Source organism: Heloderma suspectum, chromosome 16, assembly GCF_057233095.1.
Source record: "Heloderma suspectum isolate Gila_16-S chromosome 16, 16-S_ref, whole genome shotgun sequence".
Lineage (NCBI taxonomy): Eukaryota > Metazoa > Chordata > Lepidosauria > Squamata > Helodermatidae > Heloderma > Heloderma suspectum.
This window is the reverse complement of record NC_139473.1, coordinates 8437486-8454211: the sequence shown is the minus strand read 5'-3', so window position 1 is coordinate 8454211 and position 16726 is coordinate 8437486. Positions and strand designations below refer to the sequence as shown.

Sequence of the window (16726 nt, the reverse complement as noted above, 5' to 3'; positions counted from 1 at the left end):
TTTAGTTGCAAAGTTCATCAGGTCATGGATACAGTGGAAGGGCTGCTTTTTCCTCTCCCTCTGATCGCCTCATACAGATCCAGGCACAATGGGGGTGTGTGCCTGACTGCGGCTTCCTCTCCCGCCGATAATATTACTGAGGTAACCTGAAATGATTTTAATGTGTGATATGTGCTGAATCAAGGCAAAGTGGTATTTCAGTGTGGTGGTAGTACATGGTACAACCCAACCATGTATCAAGGGAGAGAGTTGATCTACCATCAGCTGCCCGGTGGACAGGATTTCAGGAGAGAGAGGAAGGTGAAGACCACTTCAGGCTCCCACCCCTTCTCCCAAATGGCCTTCTACTATGAACTGTGGGATAGATCCTTATCAGTTGTTTTTAATATTGTGATGGACCCAAGGGAAAGAGGGAGGATCTCTCCCTAGCCCATAAGTTCTGGGTCTTCAAGTGACTCTCTTTCAAACAGGGATCAACTGCCTGCCTGAAGCTTAGGCCATGCTGCTGTTCCTTGCTTTAGCCGGTGATTAGCATCTGAAAGAGTCATTAAGCTGTAATGGGATTAAAGCTTTGAAAAGAATTCCCCCTCTGTGTCTTGAGTTGGCTATTGGAATCTACTGAGAGAGGCCACCAAGGTGTTCCTGACAGTTGTCACATCAGGGATCACTATCCGATCCTGATGGCAGGTTCAGCTCTATATCAGCGTTCATGCATGTGTATTCCTATGCATGGGCATTAACTACAGTTGAGGTGCATCTGCCTCCCACTCAGAGGTTAACCTTCAGAATGAATCTCGAACATGAACAATGGCAACTCTGGGGCAGCCGTCCCCAACCTGGCGCTCTCCAAATGTGTTGGACTACAACTCCCATAATCCCACAGCCAGCTATGCTATGCTGGCTGTGGGAATATAGGAGTTGTAGTCCAACACATCTGGAGAGCACCAGGTTGGGAAAAGCTGCTCTAGGGTGCTCTGTGTGCACACCAGCAAGTTCTTTTAAAAAGCATCCCCAACATTTCCTCCAAACACTTCCAGGGACACAGCAGTGGTTCCTGATAAACTGATAACAGCCTGACCATATAAGATACTAGAACCTCTAACCACAAAACCAATGTGTGTGAGACCATATTTTAATTTCAGGAAACGTTTGACTGGTGTTAAAAACTTAGGGAGCAATCCTATGCATGTTTAGACAGAAAAAAGAATCTGGCTGGGGCATGCTGGGAGTTGTAGGAGTTTTTTCTCTCTGAACATGCATAGGATTGCACCTTCAGAGGATATTTGTATTTTTGAAAGTAAATTTTTTAAAAACAAATTTTGTACAAAGTTGTTTATTATCAATGTTTGTGAAGTTTCTATCAGTCAGCTTGATTTGGGCAGTGTCATTCATTGTTTTTGTATTTTTTGTTTAGTGTTTTCCTTTTTTACTTTTCTAAACTACTTCATAGGTTTTTAAACAAACAGCAGGGTAACAATTCACAAGGCACAGGACAGAAATCCAGCAACTGTTTCTCTGGGTATAAGGCAACTTCCTCCATCCTTAATAAATTATTGTTATTTATTATTAAACTGCATGTAGATTCACCTGAAGGAATGGACTCTATTCCACAAAACTTTGTACTATAAATACATTTCTAAGAGCACAAGCCTATGTATGTTTAGACAGAAAAAAGTTCTACAAGTCCCAGCATGCCCCAGCCAGCATGCTGGGAGATGTAGGACATTTTTCTGTCTAAACATGCACAGGATTGCATCCTAAGTCTTTCAGGTGCCACAACACTTTTAAAAAACAACAACTTTCAACTACCAACTGACATGTGAAAACAGCAGGATCTGAGCGTCTTCCTTTTATGTGTATATAACAGGATGGATCCAGATTTAGTCATCCTTGGAACAGGCTCACTGCAACCAGTGGGACTGAAGTCAGTCATGGCTCCTTTTTGTTTGCGCAAAATGGTTTGGATCCAGATTTAGTCATCACTGGAGCAGACCCAGTGAAGTCAACAAGCCCTTAAGTCAGTCGAGATTGACAAGCCCCGTTGATTTCGTCCTTAGTGCAGATCCATTGAAATCAATGGGTCTTAAGTGGGTCGTGACTTCCCTTTGTTTGCATATAATGGGTTAGATCCAGATTTAGCCATCCTTGGGGATAGGCCCACCGGAAACAACGGAGCTTTAGGCCGCAATCCTATGCATGTGTAGACGGAGAAAAGGCCCTCAACTCCCAGCATTCCCCAGCCAGCTGGCTGGGGAATGCTGGGAGTTGTGGCCCTTTTCTCCGTCTACACATGCATAGGATTGCGCCCTCAGTCAGTCAAGCCTGACTTGAGCCCCGCCGATTTCATCCTTACCCAATGAAATCAACGGGAGCCCAGCGATCCGGGTTCTAGCCCCCACTCAGCCACGGGAGCTCACTGGGTGCCTTCGGGCCAGCCGCAGACTCTCAGGGTTGCTGCTGTGAGGACGAAATGGGAGAGCAGGAGGATCATGGAAGCCGCCTTGGGTTCCTCGCAACAGGAAAGAAGGCGGGATATCAATGCAACAAAAATAAAAATGGAGCTTGTCGGCCGTGACTGCCTCACGCCCCGCTGATCTCGGCGGGCCTGCTCTGAGGACGACCAACCCCGGACCCCAACCCCTTCCCACTCCAAAGAAACCCCGGCGCCTCCCGCCCCGCCCCGCGACGTCACGGCCTCGCCCCGCCTCATTCCCCCCACTCTGGGCCAATGGGCTAAGAGCGTGCGCGCCATCCGCTTCATTCGGCCGCCGGCCGGCCAACCGTAAAAGCGGAGGCGCGCGCGCGCTCTCCCCCTCCCCCTCCCTCTCCCTCTCCCTCAGGACGAGCCTAACGCTCGCTCCTCTCCCTTCCTCCCCACCCCCACCGCTCCCCGCGCGCTCTTCCCACACAATCGCCGCGTCACGCGGCGCCCCGCCCCCTCCCCCCCGCCCCGCCCCGCCCGAAACGGCGAACCTTCCTCAAGCGCGCTCCTCGCCCTCCCCTTCACCTGTCCCGCTTCTCTCTTTCGGTCAGCCGCAGCCTGCCGCTTTGACTCCCTCCGTCGACTTCCCCGGTTGAATTATGTCCGATCCTGGCGGCGGCGGCGGCGGCCCCTCCCCGCGCTCCCCTCCCCGCGCTCCCCTCCCCCCCAGCCTGCGCTGCCTTCCCTCGCGCGCGCTCCCGCCCCAAAAGCGTGCTCGGGCCCGACGGGCGGCTCCCGCGGCGTTGAGGCCGCGCGCGCGCCCGCGCCCCTCCCTCAGCTCCCCCCTTTTCCCGCCTTCCGGGGGCCGCGCGCGCCCGGCGCGCTCGCCTCGCCCGCTTCTGCGGTTAAAACGTTTTGTGAGGGGGAAAAAATCTTCAAAACGCGACGCTCGTCATCGCGTGTAACGTCTGTGAGGGCAAGAAATTGTGAGGGAGGGAAAGCCAAACAAACAAGCCGACGAGCATAGGCTCCGGTTTGAACATTTGCACGCCCCGTGCAAATATAAAAGTAAAACGAAACGAACAGTTGCTGGAAAGTAATAAGAGCGACTGCAGCAACGACGCTGAACCACCCAGAGAGCCTTGGCCGTCGGGCAGTGTAAAATTTGTTCATTTAATTATTAAATTATTATTAAATCTATTAATCGCCCATCTGGCTGGTCACCCAGCCGCTCTGGGCGGCGTACGACATACAGTAAAACAGTTTAAAACAATAAAATTCCACAATAAAAACATTTTCTAAAATACCCTAACCCACCCCGAATGCCTGCCCGAACAGCCACGTTTTTAATGCACGGCGGAAGCTCGTAATAATAAATGTAATAATAAATAATCTTGACTATAATATTTTTTAAAAACGCAAGTCCGTGTCGCTGAGACAATTTTGTAAAGGCTGTTTTGAGGATAGAAGATAGACAATAATTGTGTAGGCATTTTCTAGGCATATGTACAAATGGAGTAGCTACTGTGTGTGTGTGAGCAAAATCCATAGGCCAAGGTTCCTGCTGTTGTTTATTCGCTCAGTCGCTTCCGACTCTTCGTGACTGCATGGACCAGCCCACGCCAGAGCTTCCTGTCGGCCGTCGCCACCCCCAGCTCCCCCAAGGTCGAGTCCGTCACCTCCAGAATATCATCCATCCACCTTGCCCTTGGTCGGCCCCTCTTCCTTTTGCCTTCCACTTTCCCTAGCATCAGCATCTTCTCCAGGGTATCCTGTCTTCTCATGATGTGGCCAAAGGACTTCAGTTTTGCCTTTAATATCCTTCCCTCAAGTGAGCAGTCTGGCTTGATTTCCTGGAGTATGGACTGGTTTGATCTTGCAGTCCAAGGCACTCTCAGAATTTTCCTCCAGCACCACAGTTCAAAAGCATCTACCTTCCTTCGCTCAGCCTTCCTTATGGTCCAGCTCTCGCAGCCATGGGTTACTACGGGGAATACTATTGCTTTAACTATGCGGACCTTTGTTGTCACTGTGATGTCTCTGCTCTTAACTCTTTATCAAGATTTGTCATTGCTCTCCTCCCAAGAAGTAAACGTCTTCTGATTTCCTGGCTGCAGTCAGCGTCTGCAGTAATCTTTGCACCTAGAAAGACAAAGTCTGTCACTGCCTCCACGTTTTCTCCCTCTATTTGCCACTTCTCAATCAAGCTGGTTGCCATAATCTTGGTTTTTTTGAGGTTTAACTGCAATCCAGCTTTTGCACTTTCTTCTTTCACCTTCGTCATGAGGTTCCTCAGCTCCTCCTTGCTTTCAGCCATCAAAGTGGTATCATCTGCATATCGGAGATTGTTAATGTTTCTTCCAGCGATTTTAACTCCAGCCTTGGCTTCATCAAGCCCAGCACGTCGCATGATGAAGGTTCCTGCTAGTTGTGTGTAATATACGTGTGGACAAAATGTTGTGAGGGAGAAAAAAATAGGCTTTGATTTAAATGTTGGACACCTTGTACAAATACAAAAGTAAAACGAAACAAACAATTGGCGAAAACAATAAAACCACTGATAACAAGTAAACTGAACCACCCAGAGAGCTTTGGCTGTTGGGTGGTATGAAAAGGTAATAAATAAATAAATTTAAATTTGCTACTTTAAACCAACATATCCAGTAAGCTCCAGTTGAGACAAAAAATTTTTTAAAGAATTTTGAGGTCAAAGAGTGGGGAGGTAATTGCATAACTAACATGTGGCATGTGTAAAAATGATTATTTAAATATTTGCACACCCTGTACAAACATAATACAAGCAACAACAACAAAAATGGTGATAAAGGGACTGAGCCATCTTAGAAGGGTGAGGAGTCCAAACAATGGAATTCTCTGATCTCCGAGGCTCCATTCCATCCTCCAAAGCCCTGCTGGCGGGGCTGGAGGAATGGTGGAGGTGTTTTTTTTACCTCTTTGGCCTCCAAAAACAGAATTTCCCCCTCAATGCGGGGGGCAAGATTGGGGGCTAGAAGGGCTTTGGATCCCTTGAATTCTTGGCTACTCCCTCCTTGCCCATTGGAATGCCCCAAACGACCCATTTCCTCCCCTAAAAGGTTGGAGTTCTGGCCACGTAGAAGGAGCTGTCACGGAAACCTCTGTGATGGCTGGAAGGAGCAAGGAGGAGGGCTTGGACATTGAAAAAAATCCCTCCTAGACTGGACCTCTGACTAGGAGAGGGTTTTCTAGACAATGTTATGGCTCCTGGGATGCAGTCTACCAACCATAGCTTTGCTCTCATAAAACAATTATGATAAGCCCCCGGGGGGGGGATAAATACAGGCATCCCAGGCTTTTTAGCCCTTTGAATTTAAACATTTTGTGAGTTTTTAGATTTTTGCATTACTGCTGGCTTTTATCTTGGTCCTTACTCTGGTTTTTTTTTTCTGTTTTAAACATATGGGGGATTTAATTATGTTTCACTGTATTATTGTATTTTGTGGTTTCAAGTTTGTTTTGTGACTGTCTTCTCCCACGTGTGCTCCCACTCTCCCCAAAGCCTGCTCGGGTCTGACGGGTGGCTTGTGTGGTTTTGTGACCCATTGTTGTTGTTCAGTCGTTAAGTCGTGTCCGACTCTTTGTGATCCCATGGACAATAGCACGCCAGGCCTTCCTGTCCTGCGCACTCTCCCGGAGTGTGCCCAGGTTTATATTCATTGCATCGGTGATGCTATCTAGCCATCTCATCCTCTGCCATCCCCTTCTCCTTTTGCCTTCAGTCTTTCCCAGCATCAGGGTCTTTTCCAGGGAGTTTTCTCTTCGCATTAGGTGGCCAAAATATTTGAGCTTCAGCTTCAGTCTCTGTCCTTCCAATGAGCACTCAGGGTTGATTTCCTTTAGGATTGCCTGATTTGACCTCCTTGCAGTCCAGGGGACTCGTAAGAGTCTTCTCCAGCACCACAGTTTGAAAGCATCAATTCTTCGGCGCTCAGCCTTCCATATAGTCCAGCTCTCACAGCCATACGTTACTACTGGGAAAACCATAGCTTTGATTAGACGGACCTTTGTCGGCAAGGTGATGTCTCTGCTTCTGACTATGCTGTCTAGGTTTGCCATAGCTTTCCTCCCAAGGAGCAAGCGCCTTTTAATTTCATGGCTACAGTCACCGTCTGCGGTGATCTTGGAGCCCAAGAAAATAAAATCTGTCACTGCTTCCATTTCTTCCCCTTCTATAAGCCAGGAAGTGATGGGGCCAGATGCCATGATCTTAGTTTTTTTAATGTTGAGTTTCAAACTAGCTTTTGCAGTCTCCTCTTTCACCCTCAACAAGAGGCTCTTGAGATCCTCTTCGCTTTCTGCCATTAGGGTGGTATCGTCTGCATATCGGAGGTTGTTGATAATTCTCCCAGCAATCTTAATTCCGCCCTCTGATTCATCCAACCCGGCGTTTCTCATGATGTACTCTACATATAAGTTAAATAAGCAGGGCGACAATATGCAGCCTTGTCGTACTCCTTTCCCAATTTTGAACCACTTGGTTGTTCCATGTCTGGTTCTTACTGTTGCTTCTTGACCCTTGTACAGGTTTCTCAGGAGACAGGTAAGGTGATCTGGTACTCCCATCACTTTAAGAATTTGCCACAGTTTGTTGTGATCCACACAATCAAAGGCTTTAGCGTAGTCAATGAAGCAGAAGTAGAAGTTTTTCTGGAATTCTCTTGCTTTCTCCATGATGCAGCGAATGTTGGCGATTTGATCTCTAGTTCCTCTCCCTCTTCGAAACCCCGCTTGTACTTCCAGTAGTTCCCGGTTCACATACTGCTGAAGTGTAGCTTGTAGCATTTTGAGCATCACCTTGCTGGCATGTGAAATGAGCGCAATTGTACAGTAGTTTGAACACTCTTTGGCATTGCCCTTCTTTGGAATTGGAATGTAAACTGACCTTTTCCAGTCTTGTGGCCACTGTTGAGTGTTCCAAATTTGTTGGCATATTGAGTGCAGCACTTTTAACATCATCTTTTAGGATTTTAAATAGCTCAGCTGGAAGACTGTCATCTCCGCTAGCTTTGTTGTTACTAATGCTTCCTAAGGCCCACTTGACTTCACTCTCGAGGATGTCCGGCTCAAGTTCAGTGACCGCACTATCATGGCTATCAGGGACATTCAGATCTTTCCTGTGTAGTCCTTCTGTGTATTCGTTCCACCTCTTCTTAATCTCATCTGCTTCTGTTAGGTCCCTGCCTTCTTTGTCCTTTATCATGCCCATCTTTGCACAAAAGGTTCCCTTGATATCTCTGATTTTGGCTAATGGGTGCTATAGAAACGTAATAAATGAGCTTTTTATCCTAGTAGAAATGCCAACACCATTTTGCAGCCATAGAGAATTCTGTCCAATGGCAGCTTTGAATTTCTGACCAGAAGTTCAGGCACTTGTTTTCTAGGTCTGTGGAAATTACAGGGCCACATAAAATGTCCTTTTAGGGCACAATCCTATGGACATAGTCATCAGCCTCTGAGCTTGGAGGCTGATGACCATCCAATGCAGGGCAGCCAGAGCACAGAGTCGATCCTTGCCTCTGTGCTCCAGCCCCTGTGCATTTTTGACTAGACAGGCAATTTCACCTGTCTAGCCAGGGAACTTTGGAGCAGGAGGGGGCAAGGCTGCGTGCTACATCGGAAGCTGTGTAACATGGCTTCTGTGGTCCCCACCGCATCCCTGGGACCACCCCTTTTCCTGTCTCCACTCTCCATTTCCGAGCACGGAGATGTAGGCAGCGTTGAGAGAACCGCGGTGGCTACGAGGGGGTGGGGAGCGTGGTTTCTTGTTTCTCAGAAACCGAAAAATCCTGTGGTCCTTTGGACAGTGTCTGGTGGCCATAGGATTGCTCCTTTAAAAACCAAACTCTTTAGCTGTGGTTGGTAGCACTAGAGATCAGTGGAGTCTGCCAGTTGCCAGAACACTGACCCTTAGTTATAACCAGCACCATCATTTTGGTTCTCATGGTTTTCAGCGGTTCTCAACTTGCCAAGGCTTTGAAATTAAGTGAGAACAACATACTTCAGGGGTCTCTCTCTGAAGAACGCTTGTAATTTGTGTGCTCTACATCCTTTCATAGTCATTGACTCCTCAACACCCTTGATCACTTAAAAGGCCCTCCTTCAAGTTACTTGAGAGAGAGAGAGCCCTTAAAGAAAACTGGACCCAACACTACCTGGAGCCTTGGCCACAAGTTGAAGAGAACATTATAAACACGTATTTCCCAATGTCTGTGGCTTGGCTTTCTACAAGTGCCATGCTTGCTTGACTGGAGACGAGAAGGTCAAAACCAACATATCCCAGTAGGAGGTGGTGACTTTTGTGTAGCAGCTCTCCACATCTGGGATGAAGTGTCTAGTGAAGACTTGCCACATAGCAGCTGTTCAACTGCATGGAGAGTTTGCAGCAAGGGTATGATGTACATTGCTGGCATGGAAGGCATGTGCCCTAGAGAATTTGTGGGTTGATTGTGTCTATCACTTGATTTCTTATTCACCTTTATACGTGCCAGATGTTAGCTACACTCAACATTTGACAGCTTGGCAGATTTGTAGCTGAATGTATAAACTGCCTCTATTAAAAAGCACTATGCCTGAAGTGACATGAAAGTTCTCACTGTGAGGTTTTGTATGTGATAGCTTAATCACACACAAGTCCCCAGCTAAAAGTGAAGAATATGCATATGTGAACCAAATGGCGAGAGAAGCACACACAAAATGTAGATCTGCTGCCTTCTTTTCAGGTCCCATTCCCATAATGACAACTATTTTTTATATTACTGTTATACAAGTTTTCTTTTTGAAAAATAACATTAGAAAGTGAAACAGATAGTTCCATTTAGGAAAGTAAAAGATGACCAACAATTGCTCTCATGTTTTAAGAGCAGCCTGTCATACAGAAATTTAGCACCAGTTCTCTTCATGCCTGTCTTTGCTGCTGTTACATTTGAACAGGCTCAAACATCATTTTCCCCCCTTGAAATGCTGAGTTTGTGAGGAACAGATTTGAAAGCCTCGTAGTTCTGGAATAACACACTTTGATAACAAGAATTTTCTGGATTCTGTCAAGTAGTGTGTGTGTTTTTTTAATCCTTTAATATTTTTGACCACTCCCTGAGATAAAATCTGGCTTGAGAGTTCCCAGAAATACATATCACACTGAAGACAGGTCAATTCTTCAAGCCGAGTCAGGTTAATATGGAACCAGATGGCTTTTCAAACTTACATTCGGTTCAGAATGTTCATTAATAGTGATGAACAATCTTTTTTTTTAAGATGCAGTTAAGGAGAAAACAGGTTGTATTTTACTTATTTCATAAGTAAATGAAATGCCTAAATGATCCTGATTGTAGAAACTTTTGGTCTTTTGTTTAGTCATTTACCTGGAAAACAAATGAAAATCTTTGTCAATAATACTAACAAATGCTCACAAATTAAACAGTACTGTTATCATGCAAATGGATTTCTACAGGTCAGCCTACATTTAATGCAGGGATAGAAAAAAAAATTCAGATCTATGATTAGATGTCAAAATCACTGCCTCGATTAGGATGACATGCAGTGTGCATAGGAGGCACTGGGCTTCACCAGCTCAAGTGAGCCTGTGTATGTTGCATACCTTCCTGACTGGGCTACTGCACAGCCAATGAAGGAGGCACCCAGCTTGGCTGGCACATGAAGGAAATGGTCCTCCAGGTGCCAGCTGCATCTGCTTTGTGTGCTGCTTGTTGCCCCAGTTGCAAAAGAGGTACCCAACTTAGCCAGCACCTGGAAGAGCGGGTCCTTCAGGTGCTGGTCGAGTTCCTTTCTCCATGCAGAGGAGAGGCATGGAATTCTGTGCCTCTCCTTTGCACAGAGAACAGCCATCTTGGTCAGGGCAGATGACATCAGGGGGTGTGGCTTCATGGTGTGACCCTGCCTCTGATGTCATCCTGGATTACTTCATTGATCTGGGGCGGGGGGAGTCAGTTTGGCCCATGGACCAAAATAAGTTTCCAACCCATTTTAATGAGTGATTCCAAACAGGATTCCTATCACTAGCAATCAAAAGGCAGCTGTTCCATCTTTTTATCCTTAACTGATTTTCTGTATGAAGGAAGAAAGATGGAAGAAGCTGTGAAAAAAACATGGGAGGGTCATGAGGAGAAGATGACAATGAACCTCCATAACCTTCAGTGAACAAGGCAAGGTGATTGTGCTATAAAAGCCTCATCTAGAGATTCAATGTCTGTGATAAGGGGCTCCTTAGGCACAATAGTTCTGTCTAGTTCAGGGGGTGAGCAACTTGTGGCCCTTTTTTGCGGGGGGGAACTCCCATCAACCCTCACATTGGCTATGCTGGCTAAGGCTGATGGAAGTTGTTGGCCAAAACATCTGGAGAGCCACCCCTGATCTAGTAGAATGGATTGCAGTTTGTAAAAGTGAAGCAGACAGACCATGGTGAATTTTTGACGTGCTGCGGGTCTTGCGGCTTTCTTCTTCTTAGCTGGTTTACTATTTTGTATAGGGAGGAGCCAACGCATCCAACGAGGGCATGAACACTGAACAAAGAAGAAGCCATTATCAGAATGGACAGGCAAAGAGAAACACCCAAATATTTAAGAAGTAAGTTCATTCACTATTGACTGGAAAAATTATATCAGGAAACATATGAAGCTGTCTTATATCAAGTCAGACCATTTGGACTATTTAGCTCAGTATTTTCTACACTGGCTGGCAACTGCTCTCTATGCGTTTTGGGCCAGAAGATGTGTTAAGTTGTAGTTTTTAGTCTGCTGTGGGATTTCTAAAATGCTTAATTGCTACACTGTTTTACTTAGTGCTCTTTTTATTGTTTTATGTTTTATTTTGCTGCTGCTAGGCTTTCAACAACATTGTTTTTATTGTTTTCAAATTGTTAGCAGCGGACTGTTAAAAGGAAGGCAAGATACAAATGTTTTAAATAAAAAAATAAAAACCATCTCTCCATCTGAAGGTTCTGTTTAGCTATCATGGCTAATAGCAGTTGGTTGGTCTTTCCTCTATGCATTTGCTTGATCTTTGTTTTAAACCCATGTGAGCTTGCATCTGTCACCATATCTTGTGGTAGTGAATTCCATGAGCTGATCTTATGCTTCCTTTTGTCAGTTCTTAATGTAGTGTCAGTGAGCTTTCTTTGGGTGACCCAAATTCATTCATTCTGTGTGTGTGTGTGTGTGTGTGTGTGTGAGAGAGAGGGGGGGGGGAGAGGGAGAGAGATTTGCTCTTTTTGCCATTCATAAGATTAGAAATCTGTATCATGTCCTTGTTTTGACTACAGTCCACAGTACACTTCCCAGGGAGTAATTCCCGCTAAAGATAGTGGAACTTACTTCTGAGAATATAAGCATAGGATTGTGATATGGGGCTGTCAGCCTAATATACTTCATTGTGAGTAAACTCCATTGAACTCAATGTGACTTAATTCTGAGTAAACAAGCATAGGACTGTGATGTTATTCATTTGTTTGATTTTTGAATTTTGCCTGAACTAAAGAGACACAGAACTGTTCTACACAAGGCATTTGTTGTACACTCGTCATTCCTATTCACAGTTATTTACAGGTTCTTTAGACGATGTCATGAACCTCCAGTTTCACTTCTGTTTGTAAACAGCACTTTCCACAAGTTTTTTTAGAGCAAGGAAAATGGGGTGTTATTTCTGACGGGGAAAGAAACTGCAATTTCCTGTTGTGTATCTGCACTATTCTGCTATACCACAATGCCACCTAGAGGTTACTTACTGGAGAAGCAGGAAAGGAAATGCTCATGTAGTGTTCAGACTTCAATTCTGCAGATTAATGACCTCCTATAGAAAAGTCCACAATTGTGTTGCTTCTCACATTGTCCACGCTCATGGCTCCCGCTTGTTCCTTCTTTCCAACAAGCCTTAGTAATTTGAGCTGCTTTGTATAATTAGGTATTATAATATGGGGATGGGCTGTAGCTCAGTGCATGCCAAAGGTCCCTGCCAAAAGTCTGAAACTTTGAGAGGCACCTCCAGTAAGTGTAGACAATCAGTGTTCTTTGATCATTGATGTATCAGTGTTCTGGCAACTTTGTATATCTTCATGCGAACACCCTTGATCTAGTGGTATCATCCCTCATCTTCCACAAATGCCATCAATTTTTATGGAACATGAAACATTCAGGGGATACATTTGACTATTATTTGCTGACAGATTGTTGCAGTGACTTGGCATGAGCAAACTTACAGGACAGGGGACTTCAAATACAACAAACACCATGAAGGCTAGCACCACAGGCACCAGGACACACAGGATGGCTATTTTGAAGAAGACACTTTTCTTTTTCCTATTTTTCATCTCATCTGTTTCTGGAACAGAAAGAGAAAGAAGCAGCACTATCAGCATAAAAGGTGAAGTAATAGAAGACAACAGTTACGTTTTGGTCTCAAGGCTAGCCCAAGACATTTTGGTGCCCAAGATGGAAAATCTAGATAGTACACTCCACCTGAAAACACACTTAACTACTGTGCTCTTGCCCATTAATTTCAGTAGGACTTGTGCAGGAGAGCCAAGCGGACTGTGCCCCACAGGTCAGGTCAGTTTATCTCTCAAGGCTTCTCTACATGAGGGTAAAATCCTGCACCCTTACCAGGGCTTTTGCTTCCAGATTCTTTGCGGGATTAAGATCGGCTCCTTTACATGGGCTGACACGGGGATTTTTCGGAGATTTTCTTTCTAGGTAAATTCTATGTTTCATTATGCAGCCACTAGATGGCACTGTGGTGTAGCGGAATTGCGCATGTTCACAAGGCTTCTATGGCAAAATATAGTGGGATAGAGAAAAAATACTAGATTTTCCTTGTCATGAAAAGCATGTAATAATGGTTAGAAAGAGTGGGAGAGGCCCTGGAGGATGATAACATAAAGGGACCACAAACTTCCGTGACTGATCAATCTTGATCGCAGGATAAAAGTCCTGTGTGGAGCAGCCCTCAGTCTCCCCTGCAAAAGCTGCCACACTTCACCTCATGACTCATGTTAGGGGCTACCACAGCCATCTCATTTTTAGATAAGCTGAAACCTAAGAAATGCGATGTAGTTAACACTCTAACTACATTTATTATCTAAGGCTTGGGGAGTGGACAGTTAACATCATTGCCCCCCCGACACCTTGTGCTACCTGGCTCCGATTACTAGGTAGCTCACTTTGGTGGTGGTGGAGATATTTTTCTCTGTGGCCATTGCAGAACTTTGGCAGAGCAGTAGCTGGAGCAGCAAGAGTAACATCTATTGGGGTGTGCAATTTGTGGCACTCCAGAGGCTTTGGCCTGTTATAGCCACTATAGGCTATGATGGCTAGGACTGAACATAGGCCACAAGTTTCCCACCCCTGATCTGAAGCCTGTGGAGTGGACATTTAGCAGCATTGTCCTTCCAAGGCTTCAGTTACCACAGCTGCCAGGAAGAAACAGGAGGCACAGATGATCCAACTGCCCAAGAAGAGGTGCTCCAGAATTGGCGATTCTGCTGAATTTGAAGAGAAGTTGATTGGGAGAACCACTGTAAGTTAATAAGTCTTGGAATAATCCCAGCATCCTTGACTCTCCTACACCTCTGTCCAAATTCAAGACATCATCACAATTACTCTCTTGCTTTTTGTGCCACACAGGTCACATTTCGTATTACTAGCAGTCTTCTGATTCACCCACTGGGCTTCTACCATTCATTAGGTAATTCCATTCCTGCATTTGGTCATCACTGACCAAGTGCTTAGAATTCTTTTAAGGGAAGTCTAGAATTCTTTTAAAAAGCTGTAGTGGTTTGAGAGCAAAAAATGTTAATAAGTCTCCCCTTCTGTCCTTACATTATAGTACAATGTAGTACTCTTGGCTAATTAGTCTTCAGCGTGCAAAAGCAAAATAGAAGTTAGTTACCACATGTTTCATTGATCTTGATTTCACCCGTGGTTTCCACTCTTCCTGCAATATTTCCATCCTTAGTTTGATTGCTACTGATAGCACAATCTGACACTCCAGGCAGAACTACTGTGAACAGAAATTTTTATTTTCAGAATGCTTTAAGGCAGGTATGGAAATAGTGGCGCTCCAGATGTTGTTGGACTATAACTCCTATCATCCTTGACCATTCACCATGCTGGGTGAGGCTGATGTTGGAGTTCAACTGTTTGTCAGTTGCTCTGTATCACTGGCTGCAATGTCATAGAATTTTTGCTGAGGGGGGAGCATCATTATCTGATTCTAGTCCCTCAGGCATTTCATTCCTTCAGCAGTTAGCATATCCTTAACTGCTCTGTTGACACAGAACATTTATATCAATGTTGTGCATTGGCATTTGATATGGCTAGTGACAGAAGGAAAAGCTGAGATGAAAAGCTTACACTAGGTCTGTGGTGGGAAGGTGACATTATTATTATTATTATTATTTTATTATTTATTTCATTTCTATACCGCCCTGAGAGCTGTGGAAGTAAGGGGCCTGTGGGAAAAATTGCTGAGGCGGCATGGAAGCCAAGGAAGCTGTGGAGACTAAATTCCATATATTGGATCAAAATAACTAACCAAATATTTGGAAAGAGATTGCTACAGATTATTTAAGACGAGGCTGGACAGCCATTTGTCGGGGATGCTCTGACTTGGATTCCTGCATTGAGCAGGGGGTTGGACTCGATGGCCTTGTAGGCCCCTTCCAACCCTACTATTCTATGATTCTATGATTCTATAGAGCAGAGGTCCAGAGGCAATGAGCTTTTTCTACATCAGGCTCTTAATCCGCTGTATTTTAGTTTTGTCACAGAACTGAGATCCAAGCACTACATGAAGAACGTTTCCTGCTTTTCCTTTACATAACAGGTGATACAGTGGTATAATGGAACAGCCCAAATACATCAGTGGAAATAGAGTATTCCTTTGGTTTATTTAAATAATACTGCATTTCCCCTGCCCTAAAAAAAATCTTGCTGAAAGTGCTATTTTAAAACAGAAGTGAAACAGGTGGATGACGATGTCATCTAAAGAACCAGTAAACAACCACGAGTAGGGCATGATGAGTGCACAATAAATGCCTGGTGTCAAAAAGCTCAATATCCCTTTAAAACATAAGAGATCAGCATATCCCAGTCTCAACAACAATGGGTTAGTTCGTACAAGCATGCTATGCTTATTTTTTTTACATGCAACTGTGTATTCAGGTCAAAGGTAGGGAACTTGTGCCCTCCACGTTTTGGCCTACAACTCCCAGCTGCCCTCATTATTGGCTATACTAGCTTGGGCTGCTGGAAGTTGTAGGCCATGGGCTTTTCTACATGAGGCATTTATTGTGCACTCATCATTCCCTACTCAAGGGTGTTTATGGGTTCTTTACACAAAAACATGACCCTTCAGTTTTCCTTCTGTGTCTGACCAGCACTGTCGGCAAGTTTTTTAGAGCAGGGAAAATGCAGCATTTAACTGCAAAAGCAAAAGAAAGTGCAATTTCCTCTTGTATATTTGTGCTATTCCACTATACCACAGTGCCACTTAGAGGTTATGTAGTGGAAAAGCAAGAAAGGAAATACTCCTCATGTAGTGCTCCGATCTCAATTCTATGACAAAACTGAAAGTAGATGCAGCAAGTTAATATTTGATTAACAGCCTTGTGTGGAAAAGCTCCAAAACATCTGGCAGGTCACACGTTTCCCACCCTTGGCTTAGGTACATAATTGTAAGAAATACCATAATTGAAATACAGGCTGCTTGAAAGATCATGGCTGATTTAAAGAGGGCAGCAGATTACTGAAATGGCTGTTGTTCTTATGTAAGTGAGGTGAGCTACATAAAAACTTCACTAATCAACGGTTTATCTGACTGCCCAACTGCAATGGAGAATATAAACATTTGTAGTTTCTGTCAACTGGTTCTTTGTCTTAATGCTGTGTATTTTATTCCCAGCAGTTACCACATGAAGGCAAATTCAAACCCAAGGTGCCTTACAGCAGGGGTGGGCAATGTCGCCCTCTAGATGTTTTGGCCTAAAACTCCCATCAGCCCTACCCAGCAAAGCCAGTGATGATGGGAGTTGTGGGCCAAAATATCTGAAGGTCCACAAATTATTCATCTCTGCCTAGAGTCTAGCCCCCCCTTGAGCTACATGGTGATTTGTTGGTCTAAAATGGGTTGTCAGCAGCTATCTTCCTGGTGGGAAAGTATTATCTTCCTGCCCAGCTTGCAGAGCAGTAGTGTCCATAACAAAGGCAGTGTTTGTGCAGCTTGGCTAGAGCCTAGTTCTCACTGAGGTGGGCAACCTGT

At 44.9% G+C, this 16726-nt stretch overlaps 3 protein-coding genes across 12 annotated transcripts in view; 1 reads left to right on the top strand and 2 right to left on the bottom strand.

Moving 5' to 3' along the window:
* TADA2A (transcriptional adaptor 2A) overlaps window positions 1–3187 on the bottom strand; it is a 37391-nt gene extending 34204 nt beyond the window's left edge. For 2 of the 5 annotated variants that reach the window (XM_084822419.1, XM_084822422.1), the window contains exon 1: window positions 3008–3187. Coding sequence is in view for 1 of the 5 variants with exons in the window: in XM_084822418.1 (XP_084678544.1) it covers window positions 1818–1933 (116 nt within the window). In the remaining 4 variants the exon portion in view is untranslated. Of the gene's footprint in view, window positions 1–1817; window positions 2029–2353; window positions 2458–2973 lie in introns of those variants that run through there. The other 3 variants (XM_084822420.1, XM_084822421.1, XM_084822418.1) reach the window with 3 other exon arrangements.
* Window positions 3188–3275: 88 nt separating this feature from the next.
* Window positions 3276–16726, top strand: part of ACACA (acetyl-CoA carboxylase alpha) — a 264931-nt gene continuing 251480 nt past the window's right edge. Inside the window, exons 1-3 of the mRNA XM_084822406.1 lie at window positions 3276–3580; window positions 8518–8849; window positions 10944–11041. Coding sequence (XP_084678532.1) covers window positions 8784–8849; window positions 10944–11041 — 164 coding nt within the window. The 5' untranslated portion in view covers window positions 3276–3580; window positions 8518–8783. The remainder of the gene's footprint in view (window positions 3581–8517; window positions 8850–10943; window positions 11042–16726) is intronic.
* C16H17orf78 (chromosome 16 C17orf78 homolog) overlaps window positions 9508–16726 on the bottom strand; it is a 30912-nt gene continuing 23693 nt past the window's right edge. For 2 of the 6 annotated variants that reach the window (XR_014786098.1, XM_084822426.1), the window contains 4 exons: window positions 14357–14467; window positions 12669–12790; window positions 10873–10977; window positions 9525–9819 (listed from right to left, as the gene is read on the bottom strand). Coding sequence is in view for 1 of the 6 variants with exons in the window: in XM_084822426.1 (XP_084678552.1) it covers window positions 9808–9819; window positions 10873–10977; window positions 12669–12790; window positions 14357–14467 (350 nt within the window). In the remaining 5 variants the exon portion in view is untranslated. Of the gene's footprint in view, window positions 9820–10872; window positions 10978–12197; window positions 12791–14356; window positions 14468–16726 lie in introns of all 6 variants that reach the window. The other 4 variants (XR_014786097.1, XR_014786094.1, XR_014786095.1 and 1 more) reach the window with 4 other exon arrangements.